Source organism: Lytechinus pictus, chromosome 3, assembly GCF_037042905.1.
Source record: "Lytechinus pictus isolate F3 Inbred chromosome 3, Lp3.0, whole genome shotgun sequence".
NCBI lineage: Eukaryota > Metazoa > Echinodermata > Echinoidea > Temnopleuroida > Toxopneustidae > Lytechinus > Lytechinus pictus.
The window spans coordinates 28720787-28741592 of record NC_087247.1 but is presented as its reverse complement, the minus strand read 5'-3'; the positions used below and the strand labels follow the sequence as shown (position 1 = coordinate 28741592).

Below are 20806 nucleotides of genomic sequence, written 5' to 3'. Positions count from 1 at the left end.
GCTGAGGAAAGAGAACATTCAATCTGGCTGTTAGTATCGTAAGTGCTCATTTACAAATTAAGTAGTTAAAGGGAAACTCAAAGCTCTAAGTCTATCTGTTGCGCAACATCGACTTAGTGATCATTTCAAACTTTCTTCCCGTACCCGTATGATGGGGGATCCTAAAGCTATGCACCACTTATTGTGCATGCAGTTTTCAATGGCAAATTCGCATTCTCTGCGTGAACTGGGACTGCAGAGTGACAAACGATTCCTATTCAATTTTTATACAGAGCCGAGGCTGCACTAAATCTCTAAATGCAGAGAAAACCCAACAACTGTTTGGAATGTTGGAGGGTTTTTTTTATTCATATTCCTATAATAATATAAACATATTTTAGAAATTAAGGCACAGGAAATTGTATTTTTTTTGCATGATAAATCGAGTGCATAGCTTTAGGACCCCTTCTACATCGGGCAGCGAAATTAAGAGGTGTCGTTCGGAAAACATGGCGAGATTTTCGTATTTTTTAATGTCAGTTTGTTTTTATATTTCCTTCTTGGCAATCTTTGTTAATGATCTTTAGAATCTTTGCCACAAATTAGTGAAAGATAACTTGTTCAAATATTAAAATTGGCAGTGTTTATCGTTTGTAAACAAAGTGCGTAGGCCTAGCTTTAGCCAGGCCCCCCCCCCCCCCCCCCCCCCCATTTAAAATTTTAATGTAACGTTCGAATCTGGACCGACTGGATGACTTTAATTTTAATATGTTGACTTGCTGTTTTGATATTAGACAAAAAGAAACTTGTCTAAATATTCACTTGGTCTGTCAGATTAAATGGCAGCAGAATGATTGACTTGGCAAGCCATTTTTATGACAAAATTAGATTTAGATTATGCACAGGCGCCCAGCCACAACACAGCACCATCAGCTAGCAGTCACTGCACACACACGCATGACAAAAATCAGGCCGAAATGGATCTCGATCTCATTCTATACACACGCAGTACCATACCGTTGTACCGGCACTGCCACTGGGGCATCCGCAAAAAGCTCACACAGCGGAAAATGTTAACTAAAATGCGATAATATTTCCGCCTTACCATTCATCCTTGCTCAAAAATGCAACGAATCTGAAATTTCAAATATCTAGAGACATTAATAATTGCTTAGAGCCACAGAAGACAAGTAGGAATTTAGCGAGAAATGGTATTCAATCTCCGAACATATGGAGGTTCGTCACAGACAGGCAATCAGTTTTCACAGACTTAAGCTGAGGTCAAAGGTCACCTATCGTCTGTCACTTTTTTTTCTGTCGCTAGCTCGGCCTCTGATAAAGCGAAAGACAGCGATCGATTAATAATTTTTTTAGATAAAGAATAGACACCTCCACCCCCACAAAAATAGAAAAATCAATTAATCAAACATATAGGAAGTCAAGTTAAGAAAATGAGACTTTCCGTGAATTTTTCAGCCTTAATAATTATATCCAAGGCTTTTATTCCAATAAACGACAGGAGGACAATAATTATTAAGGGATGGGATGGGCCGGGGGCCGGGGTACCACTACATGGCAAAATGCGCTTCATACCTTTTTAATAAAAGATAATATTCTCAATCAACCGACAGAACCTTGAATTCAGGAAAGTATTTACACAAATTAAGGACAATAATTAGTCTACTTTCGTCAAGGGAAATCTTGCTGACAAAACGCTTCAGTGGTTTATGGGGGTATTAAAAAAATCCATAAGGAAACAGGGTTTCCCAAGGGGGGCAATTTTGTACAGAAAAAATAACAAGCCCCCCCCCCCAAAAAAAAAAAGGTCTTCACTCCCAATCAATGATTTACGTCAATTTGACAAGCAAAAAAGGGGGGTTCTACAAAATGTAGGCCTACTCTTTTTTCCAGGAAAAATGTGCATGCACGACATATTCCCCTAACATATATTTCTTATGTCTCTAAAAAGAGGGGGGCATGGGCCGGATGTGCCCTCACCTGGGTCTCCGCTCCTGGCTAGATCAATATATCAAACTCGAATCAAACTCGGCATTTTATTAACTAATTAGAAATGTAGTCAGGTCATTAGCCTATTGAGAAAATAAGAAGTAGACATATACACGCATTGCAAAATATGAAATGCTTTAAAATAATTGAGGAGTAGAATGCCGAGCGGATCAGTTTTCTATGCCTGTCATTTACGAGAATGAATATACGCACGGTATAAGTCTTAAATATGATTACCTAAATTGTAATTCATGTGAAATGACTTGGATACGAGTATCTTATTTTCTGGGGGAAAAAACGAAAACACATCATACAGTCTCTTAAAATTTGATCAAATAGATTGTGAAATTTTAAAGTCATTTTTGTCTTTTGACCTGAACCGGTGTGTTGGCTCAGTTGGCAGAGCGTCCGTCTCACAACCGGGAGGTCGGGAGTTCAAACCTCGGCCGCGTCAGACCAAAAGACTTTAAAAGATAGTTGCTGCTAATCTGGCGCTGAACAGCGGCTACCGGACCCACGATCAATTGGGCAAAGCAAAATTTCGAAGTATTTCATTCATGTCTATTTCGAACAACAAAATAGAGATTTTAAATTACTCTTGACCTTGGAGGTCATCCAATTATTTTCATTGAATATGAATTAGTATCATACGACCGGCATGGATACAGTGGGTCTGAGGGCCTTGCCCCCCCCCCCCACTTTTTTTCTATTTTACTTTGGGGGTGCGTGCATTTTTCTGCTCGCGAACGGAATAAAAATGATGACCATGAGTATATATCTTATTTTCTTGTAAAAATATTTGGAAGCGGCTCCACAAAATGCTTTATTATGTATACTCTGAGATTGTTGACTTGAAATGACCTCTGACAGTTATTTTGTGACACACATTCATGCACCATAGCGTGTCTAGATTCATGTTTAAAATCATGAAAAAACTTTCAACTATGATACATTCTTCCTCTATTTTTTTCTTTTCTCTCTTATACTAGCATTTCTTCTTTTTCCTTCTTCGTTTTCTTTTTTTTCTTCTTCTTCCTCTTCATTTAATATCTTCATCTGCTACTTCTTTTTATCCCTTTTTCCTTTTCCTTAATTCCTTTCTTTTCTCCCCTTTTTCTACTGTTACGTAACAATTTGATCATCACAAAACGCGCGTTACCATGACTATTGGTATATATATACATATATTTGTATATATACTTATATAATATATATATATATATATAATACATTCATAAGCTGAGATAGTTTTTCGTCTCGGCGCCGCTTTTTTTTCCGACAACGCGTGGAGACTTTCCCATTAAAAATTTTCCCCAACAAGCAAAAAGAGGAAAGGGGAATTCACAGCACAGGAGGAAAAAAAATCCCCCGGATCCAGGCACCCCCCCCCCCTTCCTCCCTGGATCCATCCAAGTCGTTTCCCCAGTAGTCTGTTTTGAAGATTTATTTAAAGAAACATCGGACGATTCCGCATTCTGAAATTACACAAGGTACCAAGGCATAGTTTTTATTCTTGCAGATTTAACTTCCTCGAGAAAAAAATACAATAACATCTGATATGAGGATGTAGAGTATAATATAGAAAAATGTGGGTGTGGTCACAGTAGGCAATAGAGGTCTATGCACGCTAGGGGGCAGGGGGGTTAGTGTTAGTGTTACCCCCCTCCCAACCCACCTCCGGCATAATTTCAATAACTTTTTTTTATTCGAAATACGTCACTGGGCACATATTATCATAATGCCTACTTGTTCATGTGTTTTTATTATGGCAATCCAATTTTTATGCATGGTAAAATTTTACAAAAAATAAACAAGAAGTTGGATTGCCAGCATCAGTTTATAAATAAAAATAGTGAAAGAAATAGTGATATCAATGACGATGATGATGGTCATGACGACGAAAATAATGAAAATGGCAGTGATGATAACATTGATAATGATAACTTGAAATGATAACAAAAATATTAATAGGAAATGATAGCATACCAATAATAATTTTTAAAAATCATTCATTAAATTGCTTTTTGCAACATTTTTCATAACCAAAATCCAGACAAGAAAATACATATTTTAAATTTTACATTATGATGTTTTGTTTGAAATCATCAAATGTACCATACATAAATGAACAATCTAAGCGGTATTTTCTGTTACGCAATAAATAAGATGGTTCCAAGAGTGGTCACAAAAGCGAAGCTTAAAAGTGTGACAACCTAGGAATACAGATCAAATGAATAATAACATATCAAATGTTAAAGGGGGAAGTCCACCCCGACACTAATCTGGTTCTAATTAAAGCAGAAAAGGTCAGAGAAGTATTGGTGAAATTTTGATGAAAATCCATCTAGAAATAAGGGGGTTATGAAATTTAAAAATTCCCAAACTGTGACGTCATATGCCAACACCTCCCCTGACATGTAATATATATCATGAAATGTAAATGAAATCAAATTGATAGTGGAAATGATGAATAAAATTATTCTTCTAATTTTCATATTCAGTTGGAATTATGTGTTTGATGATATATCTACCACACAAATAAAATCACTTTCAAATTTAGGAGACACTTGCATGGGGGAGGAACTATATCACATGATGTACATGTGTGGAGGGGGTGCTCGTTGCAGAATAAAAACTTTACAAATAGCTCCGTTTCTTGGGCGGATTTTTACCAAACGGTACCTTCACCAACATTTTATTAAACTTTTATTAAAACCAACTTATCGTTAGAATAAACTCCTTCTTTAATACGTTCTGTTTATATCATTACTTTACACTTTTTTAACTATATCATGATCATAAAGCCTGCAGGAATGACTACATATATCATTGGGCTGTTCCAAATACTCAACACACTGTAAGAACCAAGCAGGGGTGTTACAAGTGTCTTTGTGATGTCCACTAGGCCCTGACCCTATCCAGGTGTGCTATGCCTATATATATATATATATATATATATTAAACCACACAAATAATCTTTTGCTTTAATCTGGAGACTGTAAATATATGCAGCTTTCCATCCCACTTTTCTGACTGGTTGACATTACATATTTTTAGCCTTCACTGCTTATATAACTTGTATCCCACCGCTGTCACCATAAGTGATAACATATTGCTGCCCCCACCTTATGATTGGTGGACAATACAATGCCTTAGTGCTTAATGCATTAAGTCTGGAAATTTATCCCACTGCTGCCATCATTAGTGAGTATAGTGACTGCATATCCCCCCCCCCCCTTATGATTGGTAGACAATACATAGCCTGACTGCTTTTTGGAACTTGTATCCCACTGCTGCCACCATCAGTGATAGGTAGACAATACATGGCCTCATCCTGCTTAAATCCCACTGTTGCCAACATAAGTGATCACATTTCCCCCCCCCCCTTACGATTGGTAGACAATACATAGCCTTACTGCTTAATGCTTTAAGTTGGGAAATTGTATCCCACCGCTGCCACCATTAGTGATCACATATCCCCCCCCCCCTTATGATGGGAAGACAATACATAGCCTTACTACTTAATGCTTTAAGTTTGGAAATTGTATCCCACCGCTGCCACTTACTGAGTGGCCAACCTGTATTTCCATAATTATGCATCAATTAAGTATCTGAAAAACACAGAAAAAAGAGAGATGCCTGCCCTGAATACAATTTCAGGAGAAAACTTAACTATAAAAAAAAACTAGTCAAAAATGCCAAATCAGACCATCAAAATAATAAGGTTTATCAATATTTCATGATTTCTTTACATTTGTCATTTAAAGACTAGATATCAATACAAGAATGAAATCTTAAATTAAGATGTTATGAGGGATACTGAGTCTGATTCTCACAAGATGTCAGTCCTTCCATGGACCTATATAGGTCCATGGTCCTTCAATATGCATTGATCTGCTTCTTACTCACCTAAGACAGGATGCAGAGCCCTTTGAAGATTATAGAAAATAGACCATCATCAACATTAACAAAAGAGACACAGAAAATTTGTGATAATACCCAATACAGTCACAAACATATAAGTAAAGTCCTTGCATATTGTGTTGATATAGAATTAGTTGTACACACAAAAATATGAACGGCAAACCAAAACACAGTCATTCACATTGTGCCAGCATCAGATTCCATTGCTCCTGTAAAATTTCATACTTTTTGTTTTTGCTAAAATCCAAAATGGAGTACATTCACCATGACCTGCCCCCTGACCTTCCACTATACTACACGTCTCTGTCTAGTGACATACTGTATATTCACATCTCACTCTCAGTCCAATGCAATATGCCATTAAAGGACAAGTCCACATTCCACCCAACAACAAGTTTATTTGAATATAAAGAGAAAATCCAACAAGGATAACACTGGAAATTTTCATCGAAATCGGATGTAAAATAAGGAAGTGATGACATTTCAAAGGTTTGCTCAATTTCACGAGACTGTTGTATGTACATCTCAGTCGCTATGCAAATGAGGGACTGATGATATCACCCACTCATTATTTCTTTTGTATTTTATCATATACCCTTGTATGAAATATGAAATTATTTTATTTTCTCCTTATTGTCCTGCAAAACAAAGTTTTATTTCGTCCATAGGCCTACATTGTAAATTAACATTTTATTGTTCAGTCAGGTTGGTCCTTGTCAAATCTATAAAAATTGAACTATTGAGTGAGGGACATCATCGACTTTTCATTTGCATGTCACTATAATAATAGCCATCAAAGGTGGGGTTTGAACCTTTGATAATGTATAACAGTGCAGAGAAGAGCTCTGACAAACATCCTCTCTAGATTTTTAGATCATCCATGATTTCTGGCTTAGAAATATGCACTTCTCTCATTCCTTATCACAACCTCATACATGTAGAAGGCTAGATCTACAGAGACAAGATTAGACCTATATTTACAGGCGTGTAAACTGGTTAGTGAACTCCCTACTCCCAGACCCCGGGGGCAGTCAAATATATTGCTGTGCACACGTGTGACCAAACAAACAAGTTTAAAGGGGTGTTTTTTCAGTTTTGGACGCGGTCCGCGCATGGACTCGTTAAGGTTATCAAAAACACAGATTTTCAAGAAAAAAGGTGGTTTTGAAAGACTGGTCAATCGCGGGGTCAAACGTATTTAGGGTATTTTTTTCCCCAAAGCTTTTTTTTTTAACTTAGACTAGATCTAGCGAAATGATTTTTTTCCTAAGCTTTTTCCCCCGAGGTCATATTTTGGCGACATCTTGTTTAGGGGCCAAAATGTGTAAATAAAGCCCGCGAAAGACTTGTTTAGGGGGTTATTTTGCACACAGAGAAAAACTCGTTTAGGAAATTTCTTGGTCACGCGTATGTACAGCAATATATTTGACTGCCACCCCCCCCCCCCCCCGGGACCCAGCCTCCCAGGCAAACTCATCTCATATCATAGTCATACTCAAGCTCATGCCGTAATTCAGTTTCACTTCAGTTAGGCTGTACACGTTACTCGTAGTACCGGTACTCGTAGCAATATTGCCAGAGTCAGTTACATTGGCTTGGCATCATGTTTTCAGAGATTACTCACCAACATTCACGTTTTCCATAACTTTCAACGGTGATCTCAGAATGTAGACAAGTACACCAACCAGAAAAAGCCAAATCACCCACAAATATACCCAAACCCATGCAAAAAATGACTTTATATTGTCCACAAAACTGTCCCAAATACCGGCCATCATACAGTCATCAAGGGGTTTAGCTGTCGTGTGTATGTACCTCTAGGTGAGTAGCGATTAGAAAAATTTCTCGTACCACTTGATAAAGATCTAAACCATAGTGACCAAAACTATTAACAATTTTAAAAAGCTAGGCGGTACTCGTAGTAAATGGCTATAAAAACATCCATGAGAGATGGCGCTAGACCACTTTGATTGATGGTTGATGGTGGAAGAAGTGAATGATCTTGCAGAAAAAGTGACCACTTGTGACTGCTCGATTTTGCTGGAAAGTAGCAAAGAGCAAAGAAAAATAAGCATTCTCATTTTCGATCACACTCGTATCTCATCTATTAAAACACACCAACATGAACGATAACTTTAAACATATACATTTCCCATAATTATTAACCTACAATCATGGGCGGAAAACCCAGGGGGGACAGGGGGACGCGTCCCATTACCCACTGAATAGTAGGGAGCACAATATCAAATTTCCCCCCTACTATTTTTGGTCTTTCATGATGGAAAGAAATACATCATTCAAAATCGAAATAAAACATGTATTTTGAACGAGATTACCTTACTTTTGGGGTAAAAACCTTTTTTTTTCTTTCTTTCTTTTTTTTTGGTCAAATTTTCCAGCCCCTGGTCCCCCCCCCCCTACCTGAGGGAAGAGATTTCCGCCCTTGCCTACAAGATAGGGCATAGTGTACTTGTCTATTCTTTGAAAAAAAAAATGATTCTGCCAGCGAGCGAAGGAAACTGATGAAGCGACTGACATTTTAAAACTATATATTATTTACAAGTAAAGCACATCCATACATAGAGGCGGCTGAACGTATTTTCGTTTGGAAGGCATAGCCAAAAAAGGGCACTTAAAGTGTCAAAATATGCATTTTGGCGCCAACAGATATTTTCACGATGAATCATCTGCGTGAAGTAATTGAGCGATTTGGAAAGATATTTAAATCTGAAGTTGTAAAACTTGCTTAACCGGCTTACATATCTCACCAATCGAATAATGCGAGCGCGAAGCCCGAGCTAAAAAAAATGTAATATTCCAACCTGAAATTGGCCATTCTAAGATTTTTTGTAACAAGGAACAGAATGAGTACCTTACAAAACAAAAACATAAGAAGCACATGTATTAGCCCTATACAAAACAATAATTCTTCCACACGCATAGAGACTATTTAAGAATTGCTTATTATTATTATTGGTTGATGCTATCGCGAAGCGCGAGCCAAAAAATGATTTTTTAACCTAAAATGTATCATACTTTAAATGGGGTATTTCATTTTGAAAAACAATGCATTTCATTTTCAAAAAGGGGCATTTTCCATTTTGAAAAAAAAGGCATTTTTCCTACTGGGATTTTTTTTTTTTTTTTTTTGGGGGGGGGGACAAGTGCCCCCTACCCCTCCCCCGGTTCCGCCACCCCTGCATCAGTATGTATGAAATTTCAAGGGCATTTTGTATTTGTGTTTGCATTTATTGGTTTTCCGTTCTTATAAAACAAAGTAACATAACAGTTAAAAGTCAAACATAATTATCACAAACCATGTTAGTCATATTAATATTTAATTCATGACATTTTATTCTGAAATTATTTGTAATCTTTGAAGAACAAAATAGATGACTCAGTTAAATCAATTTATTGATGGATACGAGAGCAGCGAACGATTAAATAAAATGTACCTCGTAAAACAAATCTAGCATTATCATATATCTAACAGATTTTAGCGCTCTTTCTTGCAGGAGTTTCTGCATTTTATTCTGCATAAATCAATAATAAATTAACATCTTCATTTAATAATAATAATGAAATAAATATATATAAATACATTTTTAATGTGGTCGCAATCCTAAAAAAAAAAATAACGTAAAAGACCTAGAATTGTATTATAAGTGAAGAGTGTAAAATACTAAGTCGGGTAAAATACGGGGGGGGGGCAGCTATAATAAGCAGGAAACTGCTTGAAGCAATAGCCGCAACCAAGAGGGAGCTTTATAAGATCATTGTTACTATAGGCTAATAGTTGTTATTATTTTTGTTATCATTACCATTTATATTTTTAATGCTATAATAATAATAATAATAACAATTATTATCATTATTGTTATGATGATGATGATGATGATGATGATGATGATGATTATTATTGTTATCATTATTATCATTATTATTATTATCATCATTATTATTATCATTATTATTATTATTATCGTTATCATCATCATCATCATCATTATTATTTCCTACTCCTATTCAGGATAATACTATTGTTACTTATCAATCACATAATAATTGGGGTAGATCTTTATAAATGCTCGACAACGAATGACACAAAATAATTATAAATACCATATTAATAAGCAAATCATGTATACGGAAAATCATTTCATAGACACTAAAATAATTCATCCATGGATGTACGATAGCCAGCAACAGCTAGAATACCAATTCATTTTGAAATCCAGAGAAAATTAAGCAACCTGAAATTAAAAGTTTAAATTATTGCCAGTGCATGGACAGTGCACGTCATGATGATAATACTAAATAGGAACCCTATATTAAGACCTTGAAAAAGAATATCCCCAAGATATTATTGCTTCCAACCCCTCGAAATTGATCAGGAAGATTATACCCCCAGACCAGGTATAGGCCTGCTGTTGTTAAAAAGTACGAAAGCGATGTAGACCTGTTACGTTTGGGTAGATGTTATACAGGAACAGTAAGGGGATTTTTAGTTGAAGAACTAACTATTAGGCAGTCACTTCAGAGCTAATGATAACAAAGCTGTATGAGTATTGACCCGTTACCAGAACTGTGACCGGGGGCTCGTAACACACAGCTTAGCAATTTTGGTATAGAACATTTTTTGGCGATTGATTGCATTATACAACAAAGTGTAATTAATCGTAAAAATCAAGAGTGCGATTAATCGCTAACCTTTGTGTTGGCGGGACCCCGGACTTAGAATCGTGATGATCTAACGGTAAGATTTATTAATCTGCTAGGTTTGGGAAAGATTATAGAATAAAAGAAATATTTTTATTGCTTGCTGGGCAATCATAAATATATCTGTACAATATAGTTCGTACTATGTTATTATTGTGGGGATGATAACCGTTCTACTGGAACGCTTCAAAGCCACTGCCTATAGGATCATGCCCGATGCAAACATCACACTGGAAAATATTTTTATATACTTTTCATTCTTTATCATAATACAATTCGCAAAATTCGAGAATTGTAATCACGGATGGCTGGTTTTCATCCATTCAATCTATTATCGAGGTACACTATTCATCTATTTGGTGCACATATATACATTGCATCTCGTAACGACAACTGTATATTTGGACAAATATGGCATCTTCCAGCAACGATGGTATTTCAACATCAATTAACGGGTGTAAAGAATCAGAAGTCGCCTCCGATTGTGGCAAGAGTCGCACGATTATCTGGTGCGCACCTCGCTCTGTTTCTACGGCCCTCACCAAGTGTCTTAGTTTTGTCGACGACATCCAGGTGTGGTTCGAACCCTATACCTACTGCAGGGTTGTAACGGTGCAGATGAAAGAACAGCTCGGCCTAGACCTGCCTGTGGAATACGAAGGAAACGAAGATATTTACACAAGACTGACCGATCATTTGAAAGAGGGGAACCAAGGAAATTATTGCAAGAAGAAAGAATTCCTTGCGTAAGTCATTAAATCACAAAAGTAATACTCATTCCATTTCCCGGGGGGCCACTTCCAATGACGAGTGGATACCATGCGCGACCATGGGGTCTCGAAAAGCACCCTACTAACACGTATTTTCCATATTCTGAAAATGCACCCTTTAACAAGTATTGGCGTCTGAAACCCTCCCCTTAACGAGCATTGGAAACAAAACGATACTCTTGGCAAGTATTCCCTGAAATGAACCCCTAAACAAGAACAGCGATATTTTATTGTTGTGTCACGGGTCCGTCAGTCCTCGGTTTTGCCTTTACACACCATTTGGTTTAGTACGGCCCCACCTTCCTCACCTCGCGCAAATCGGACTCTAAACACGTAGTTTTGGGGCAAAAAGGACATCCTTTATACAACATTTTAATTTTGTTTTATCATCTCCGCAAATTTAACCCTAACGCATATTTTTCCTAGCGAAATAGATACCCTTTTTTCCTTATTTTTGTGTTTTTGACACCCTTATCACGTTACGTACGTAACGTGTCCTATGTTGAAAAAGACATCCTTTTTACGTGTTTTTTGGTCGCGCATGGTATCCACTCGTCAATGTAAGTGCCCCCCCCCCCCCGGGTTCCATTTGCCAAGTCCTTAACATTATGGCCGTATTCGCCGGGTTTCTTTTTCGATAGCTAGGGTTACACCAAATCCGAATTCTCCCGAATAAATTCGGCCCGATTCTGCCCGAAAATTGCCTGATTCGGATGGATTTGGTGCATGGTTTTGGAACCTATACGTGTCTGATTCGGGGAGCTCCCCGAATAGAGACGAATTGGTCCTGATTCAGTGCAGAATCGCAAATAATTGACCCGAATCAATTTTGGCCATTCAGAATAAAGCCAAAATAACCATCCGAATACAAAGAAACAATTTCGTAAGTCATTAATTTCTAAAATAGGCCTACTCATTTCATTCAATCAAACCAACAATGACGCCACTGTGTTTCCCGATGATAGGTATGCGACAGTCAAGCGTGTGCTGGAAGACTCAACCAGTCCACATGTATTGGTGAAAGACATGGCTTTTGCATTCTCTCAAGAGAGATACAAGTTCATCCCCAAAGGCTACACACACATCTTCTTGATACGGCATCCTCTCCGGGTCTTTTCCTCTCTTCGGGTAGCCGTATTCGGCCAACTTTCCGCTTTGGGGATGTTACAAGGGGAAGACGCACAAGAGGAAACCTTCGACATTCAACGGAACTACCCCTACGCGAACCCGGGTGTTGAACTCCACAAGGACGTCTATGATGTGTGGAAATACGTCCGGGAGTCTCTCGGCGCCGAAGCGATCGTGGTCGACAGCGACGATCTGCTGTTGAACCCTGACGAGATGCTGCCAAAGATCTGCCGAGCTACCGGACTGCCTTACGACGAGTCGCTCTTGAGGTGGGACGGGTCTTCCGAGGTGACTAAGAATTGGATGCTGCCAGCTGAGAACATGGTGGAGAATTTAAAATACATTTATGGGACTGCAATCAACAGCAGCGGATTCCTCCCATCTAGGAGGATACCATCACGTGATGCTGCTAGCCGTGACGTCATTAGATGTACAGACCAGGGGGTGAAATATTATGATGAAATGTATAAAGTCAGACTTACTGTCTAAATAAACAGATCTTCCGGGGGAGTCTTTTATAATGAAAGCTGTCAGTGCTGTAAATTTCAGTGAATTCCTTAGTTTTGATTGACTCAAAACATCTGGCCTCTGACTGTTACTATGGTAACTATCGGAGAGACAACACTTGTCAGTGCTGACAACTTTCATGAAACGGTCACCAGAATTCTGAACTCAGGTTTGTCTTACATTCTTGTTTATTATTGTGACTTGTGTATCACACGTCTCTTATAGAAGATGTTCACTATGCTCTGCTATTCTGGCGACAATATCACTGTTAAGAAAAATGTATTTTTAACTTTGTTGGTTTTCTTCACCATTATTTTAAAAAGTTAGTAATAAATACAACAAACACAATCGTGCCAAAAAAACCTTTGACCCTTATGGCCACCTAGCCAATAATCTTGGCGAGAGTTGCAGCGTTTGTCTTTGCCTTTAGCTTTACGAGTCTGATACTGTTCTGCACCCTTTACTTAGGAAAGTATAAGAGACCACGACTTCATCCAATTCCAACCATAAAAATGACGATTCATTCTGAATCTCTGAAAGGTTCAGAATGAAAAAAAAAAGAGACCGGTATATTAGAGTGTCGACTGAAGACCGGTATATTAGAGTGTCGACTGAAGACCGGTGTCACCTATAAATGTTACCAGGCTGCTAATATTAGATTTTTTTATAATTATTATCTTTTATGATTATGATATATCTAACCGATTTTTTTTGTCTCACCTGCATAGCAGAGTGAGACTATAGGCGCCGCTTTTCCGACGGCGACGGCGACGGCGGCGGCGGCGTCAACACCAAATCTTAACCTGAGGTTAAGTTTTTGAAATGACAGCATAACTTAGAAAGTATATGGACCTAGTTCATGAAACTTGGCCATAAGGTTAATCAAGTATTACTGAACATCCTGCCTGAGTTTCATGTCACATGACCAAGGTCAAAGGTCATTTAGGGTCAATGAACTTAGATCATGTTGGGGGAATCAACATCAAAATCTTAACCTAAGGTTAAGTTTTTGAAATGTCATCATAACTTAGAAAATATATGGACCTAGTTCATGAAACTTATACATAAGGTTAATCAAGTATCACTGAACATCCTGCATGAGTTTCACGTCACATGACCAAGGTCAAAGGTCATTTAGGGTCAATAAACTTTGGCCGAATTGGGGGTATCTGTTGAATTACCATCATAACTTTGAAAGTTTATGGATCTGATTCATGAAACTTGGACATAATAGTAATCAAGTATTACTGAACACCCTGTGCAAGTTTCAGGTCACATGATCAAGGTCAAAGGTCATTTAGGGTCAATGAACTTTGGCCAAATTGGGGTATTTGTTGAATTACCATCATAACTTTGAAAGTTTATGGATCTGATTCATGAAACTTGGACATAATAGTAATCAAGTATTACTGAACACCCTGTGCAAGTTTCAGGTCACATGATCAAGGTCAAAGGTCATTTAGGGTCAATGAACTTTGGCCAAATTGGGGTATTTGTTGAATTACAGCCATAAATTTGAAAGTGTGTTGGTCTAGTTCATAAAACTTGGACATAATAGTAATCAAGTATCACTGAACATCCTGTGCGAGTTTCAGGTCACATGATCAAGGTCAAAGGTCATGTAAGGTCAAAGAACTTTGGCCACGTTGGGGGTATTTGTTGAATTGCCATCATATCTCTATAAGTGTATTGGTCTAGTTCATAAAACGTGGAAATAAGAGTAACCAAGTATCACTGAACATCTTGTGCGAGTTATAGTAGTTTTCAAAATCAGCACTGCTGCTATATTGAATCGCGTGATGCAGGTGAGACGGCCAGAGGCATTCCACTTGTTTGTTTTTGGATTAATAAAATCATTTTTAACCCTGTGGTTCAATATAGTTTTCAAGTTAAAAGAGCCAATATAGTGCCCCATAATTATTCTTGCCAAAGGATAATAGTATGGTCACAGTAATTTATCTTTTGCAACATTTACCCACTAATGTATCTCATGTGCACTTTAAGCAGTGTGCAAAAGTTTTTTTCAGTGTTTAAAAAGTATAAATAAAAATTCTAAAAATGACGATTATATGACTTATGTCATAGGAGAAATTTATTTCTGTATATAGAATTATACTAGAATGGTGCTATGTCCATATATTTTATTATATTGCGTTTTGATCATTTATTTTAGCTTTCTCCCTGACGAATGGGAAATGAGCAAATAATTGTTGTTTTACCTATGTTTGCATATAATAACAGATGTATGTATTTATATGATATTCATTCCAATTAAAATAATTTATGCTGTCTTTATTACTATACGATAGTTTTTTCTCTCAATAATTCCTGAGCTCATTACGTTCACACATCTTTACTGATACACATAATATGTGTAAAGAAAGGTTGATTGAGACTCTGAGATATACAGTGCGTATCAAAAAAAGTTTACACTTAGAAAAAGTCCTGTAAAATTGTAGTATCCTGAAGATTGTCCACATTTTAACATTGGTACAGATCCATTTAAGCAACTGACGATATAACTGTCGAAAAATATTTCCGCTTGAGTGAGCACCACTTACTTTTGAAAAGTTACACAAGTTACACATGGAATTTAGCTAGTAAAATTGATTTGAAGATATCTTTTACTTTTTTTAACTTGTTTCCTTGCCCAAAACACTTCGAAGAGTGCCATTGCGCCCCACCCCACTCCCCACACACCGAGGCCATCGTGCCGACATTTGCTTTACACTGAGCTGTGATTTTCATGAAATGGCTAAGGCTTGATTTTCATTTTGTTAATCACTATCAAGCTTGGGAAAAGTGTGGAGAAACAAGTATTAAATGAAAAATGAAATGTAAACCCACTTTAATTGATAAAAACTTAGTGAAAAAATGTTGGAGATGTCTGATATAAGCTTTAGTTTAGTTTTAGTAATGTCCTCAAATCCAGCTGGCACAAAAAGGGTAAAGGTTGTGCTTACTAAGTCATTACTATATCATAAAATTTTAATTTTGGTGGCAAATTGTTACAAAATGCTTGCATATATCCGTTTTTATTTCAATTGACTCAAAGTGCAAGGGAAATGTATGAGAAATGTTTCGCAGGGTAAGTTTGATTTCGCCTTTTCCCCTTGACACCGCATGAAAAACGAGCATTTCTGCGCAAACAGATTTCTGCGAGCTTTCCAAAAATGGACAGTGCTCACTCAAGTGTAACATTCTGTCAAAACTTTTACTTTCATTGGATAGATGAGACCCAAACCCAAGAATACATGTGAAAAAATCTCCCACATGTTGTATATTTTTTAATTCCCAGGGCTTTTACAAAGTGTCAACTTTTTTTTGATACGCACTGTATAGATATAGGGAGAGAGGGGGAGGGAGAAAAGGGATGAAGATGGAAATAGACAAACAGGCAGACACAGAGAGAGAGAAATAAAGAAAGAGAGAGTGTGAGAGAGGGGGGCAGAGTGGGGTGGTGGGAAATGGAAACAGGGGAGGGGGTGCCGACCAAAATAATATAGAGACGACCCGGGGAGGGGCGACACCAGGGCTTTTGATTGGGGGTGCAAGACGAACTAAAAATGACGTCATTATTTCTCTCACTTTAATGATCATGATGAGGGGTAGTATAGAGAGACAAGGTCACAGTCCTCTCTTTCTTAAACTCTTCCTTCTTTCCACCCTTTTCTCATTTCACAATTTTTCTACTTTTCCCCCTTTTGGTGCGACATAGGGGGTGTCGACCCCATATGCATGGGTGTCGATCACGGGGGGGATGGGGGGGATATATCCCCCCCAATATTTCAAGTGGGGGGGATGGCCTGTATTATCATCCCCCCCCCCCCCAATAATTTAGGGTAGAAAAATTATAATAATGATGATGAAAAAATTAAAAGTTTGATCATGATAATTATAGTGATGATTATGTCATCAATCAGTTTGTTTCCTTCGCAATTTGTGTATATTGTTATTAATTAAAAACATTCTTTTTCAGGACTATTAAACAGATGGGTGGAGGTTCAGGATGAAAAAGAGTGAAATGTTTTTGTATATGATATTTTTAACACATGACATAAAAGGACCCCAACGAAAAACAACTTTTGTTGATAGGGTGTTCCATCCCACCAGTGGTGAAAAAAATAATTTTAATACATCAATTAATTCAAAAGGGTGGACAATAAACGGGAGTAAAAGGGTGGCAAGATAAATCGTCTAAGGAATGACCATATAGCTATTACATACAGTAATAGCTCTATGGAATGACGGTAAGCCCGATGGCGCACGAGAAGCCACATAGTTTGTAATTTGTGCTAGTCTTAATTGGTCCGAATCTGCATGTTATCATCATGCATTAAGAAAAAAGATATTGCCAGTCGGGTTAGATTTAAGAGAGACATTGTATACACAGAGGCGTCGATTCGGGGGGGGGGGCGATCACCCCACCAATGAAAATATTTGGGGGGAACATATCGTTTTGCCACCTCCCAATAATTCCGCATGTGCAACTAAAAAATAAGATTGTAATGCTACACTGAAACCAGCAAGCGAGATTGAGATACCAACTCGATTTTGATTTAAAATCGTGCTCAAAATGTCTGCTTTTCAGATTGGAATATAAAAAATTTCAGCTCGCGCTTCGCGCTTGCATCATTTCTGTACCAAAACCCCATACTTTTCATGATTAAATAGGTGAATAGAATGTCCCGCTTTCAGTTCTATACCTCAAAAGAATTCCCGCTTCGATTTGCAATAATCTTTTGATGGATATATATATCTTGTTCTTTATTAAAAGCGTCCATTAAACTGTCTTTTTTTTCCAGATCGAAATATCAAAATTTTCAGCTGGCGCTTTGCGCTCGCATCTATTGTTCTTCTAGATACCCATCTTAATCATTGGTACCAAAAATGCTTAGAATATCAAGCTTTCACGTCAGAATATAAAGAAATTTTTAGCTCGCTCTCTAGTGAGATTCATGTATTTATGCTCCTCATGAGTTACTACAAACAAACCTAAACAGGTACATTTTTCCTGTTTTCGTGTCATACTAAAAAAATTCAGCTCGCGCTTCGCGCTCGCATTGTTGGTGAGGGTAAGATATGTGTCTATTTCTCATGAGTCATATATATATGTATGCATATATATATATAATATAGGCCTAGTGTGTGGGTGAGTTTGTTCGTTTTGTATGATCGAGCGCCTTTGGAACGTTGATTCATGATTCCCCCCCCCCCCCCAATCTGAAAAATGGATCGACGCCCCTGTGTATACATCATGCTCAGTAAACAGATCACTATGCACATGGTCCAGACAATTTTTGTCATTTTTTTCTTTCGTATGAGTTTAGAATAGGCTTACTTGTAACACAAATTGAATTTTCAAAAAAAAATTATATAAGTACAGTACACTACAACAATGAAGGAGTTTCCAAGAACACCATGCATATCAATTACTCCAAAATGTCCTAACTTGTGATTTTAGTGGGGGTAATGTTGAAAGATCCCCATCCACAAGAACTTTTGTGTGAATCATCCCCCCCAACCAAGAATACCGATCGACACCCATGGAGGCCATATCCCTACGTGGCGTCGCCCCTGGACTGAAAATAGGGAAAGACAATGAAACAACCATCTATTTTCATCCATTTTCATAAAATAAAACGTTTCGACCTATGCCTAATTCATAAAGAAACAATGAAAGCCTGAGCCTTTAATAACTCTCCCGATTTTTTCCCGTCACAAATATTCAAACTGTATACCAAGTTCAATAATTTGAAGGCCGTTATAATCTTCTCATACCATCTCCGGAAATACTGGCCTTAACTTCGAACATAACCACTGCAGCAAAAATATTAAACTACCATCTCTGATTTCCTCTTAAAGCAGAAGAACTGAAAAAAAAAAAATATTGACAGGATGTTCATTTTAGCGGTAAAAGCGATCAGGATTTTTGTTTTTATTTGGGGAGGATTTAAGGAAAAGCGGAGGGAGGCGATGTCAGTATTATATACTCTGGGAAACTAGGGGAGGGGAAGGAATAAATTCAATCTTTTTTAATCGAGCAAGTTAAGAGTTAATTTTAAACTTTTAACTTTTAAGGTGACTATAGAGTGGAAAGGGATTTTTGAAAATACACTCTATTCATTCCAAGAATGAATGGGAATTGTGCTTTTAACTCGTATCCACTCTGTATTCAATGCAAAATCATCATTTTGTTTAAAATGCGCACATTAACGAGTGTACAGGTTTTTATCGATACATGTAACGGAGTATATAAGCGCTCATAATGAAATCAATCACAATAACATTGTTTATGAAGGGCTAAACTAACAAGGAAGAATAAAACTTGTGCTAAACAATAACATCAATGTCAGTTACCCCCCCCCCTTCCCGCTCCCAAGTCAAATTAAAAAAAAATCAGTTTGTTAATATTAAGTTATTTTATTATGGAAGGGGAAAGTGGGATAATCTGCAAGCTGATAACGGCACAAGTATCCATTTAAAAGGGTTTTTAACGCATTTTTAAAAATTAAGTTCCAAATTAATTTGCATTGGTCTATAATCGACCCCCCCCCCCTTTGTATTGCAATTTATTTCTGCGTGGAGTCCAAACAATTTGTCAAACTATTATAAAGCAGCCATGTAATATATGACAAGATAGCCCCTATGTAACGCCGGATGTAACGATTTTTCAAAGGCATGTAAAGAAATGTTTTATTTTAACTGACTTGAAGATTCCAAAAATGTATTGAATATGACTTCATAATAAGAGTGGGATACTTTTCTTTCCTGCTCAAACGGAGAATTATGTGTGAAATATTCATTGAATCTCGCTCTCGAGTGAACAGAGTGAACGAGTTGGTCACGAGGCATATCGTTAAAATATCGATTGATACTGTGCATATAGGTTAGACCCCCCAAAATATATAACCCCCCAAAATAATGCTTGAAAATTTCCGGGAGTGGGCAACTGTCGTCCCCGCCTCCCCATTCTTTCCCGCTGTGCACGTACAGCTATATCCATCACAAGAACCAAAATTTACAAGGCGAACAAGACAGACAGTTGGGAAAACGAAACTCGATCATAAAGAGGAAATGATACGTGGATGCTATGTTTTGCGTGCAAAGATTTAACAAATTTGAGGGCAGTTGGTGGTTAGTACTAAATTTTCGGGGATCACAAGGGTGAGAGCCCCCTCCCCCCATGCATCTCCCCTCTCTATACAATCATTTTGGCAACCTTTCCAGTCTTTATTCAATTAACAAGCATGTCACCACACAAGACAAATATTTATGATGTTAACAGGTGTATGGTATTATGACATTTCCCCTTTTTTTCCATTTTATTTGCCTGAAATTTTTTAATCACCCTCCCCTGTTTTCCCGCCATTTTGTCACGCTACGCCACAAAGCGGTAAGAGTTGGTTAAATGTCACTAGCCCTGGATGTGGAAGGGCTCAGTTGGTGACACAGAGTCACAGACACCTTATGTTCTGATCGGGGCAGACTTCTTTCTCTTTATAGATCTACATTATCTTCACTTCTACCAACATTGTTTTTCTGGAAAAAAAAATAATCAAAGCGAAGTTTATACAGACGGAGAGACAGCGTAATGGCGACTGCAGTTACTTCGAAAAAGGTAATTAAGTACCAGTAATATTTTATATTTCGGTGTACAGTATAGGGATTAGGGAATCACAACCTTCACCGAAAATGACAGTCATTGCGTATGATATAGAGTCATTCTTGTCATTAGGAATTAATAAATCATAAGTATATTGCCCATTGTT

The 20806-nt window shown here is 37.5% G+C and overlaps 2 protein-coding genes across 9 annotated transcripts in view; one reads left to right on the top strand and one right to left on the bottom strand.

Annotated features, from left to right (window-relative positions):
* Positions 1 to 7787, bottom strand: part of LOC129257492 (suppressor of tumorigenicity 7 protein homolog) — a 28196-nt gene extending 20409 nt beyond the window's left edge. For 2 of the 8 annotated variants that reach the window (XM_054895822.2, XM_054895824.2), the window contains exon 1: positions 7535 to 7787. In XM_054895822.2, coding sequence (XP_054751797.1) covers positions 7535 to 7688 — 154 coding nt within the window. In that variant the 5' untranslated portion in view covers positions 7689 to 7787. Of the gene's footprint in view, positions 1 to 1084; positions 1277 to 7534 lie in introns of those variants that run through there. The other 6 variants (XM_064096761.1, XM_064096763.1, XM_054895826.2 and 3 more) reach the window with 5 other exon arrangements.
* Positions 7788 to 10992: 3205 nt separating this feature from the next.
* LOC129256397 (uncharacterized) lies at positions 10993 to 15335 on the top strand. Its single transcript, XM_054894614.2, has 2 exons — positions 10993 to 11375; positions 12365 to 15335. The coding sequence occupies exons 1-2, from the start codon at positions 11041 to 11043 to the stop codon at positions 13014 to 13016; spliced, it is 987 nt and encodes a 328-aa protein (XP_054750589.2). The 5' UTR covers positions 10993 to 11040; the 3' UTR covers positions 13017 to 15335.
* Positions 15336 to 20806: the final 5471 nt, after the last annotated feature.

What these genes read in the sequence shown, in the direction of transcription:
- LOC129256397 (XM_054894614.2), top strand. Translation starts at nt 11,041, where the DNA reads ATGGCATCTTCCAGCAACGATGGTATTTCAACATCAATTAACGGGTGT. An exon ending in AAGAAGAAAGAATTCCTTGC is followed by an intron (nt 11,376 to 12,364) that starts GTAAGTCATTAA and finishes TCCCGATGATAG; the next exon opens with GTATGCGACAGTCAAGCGTG.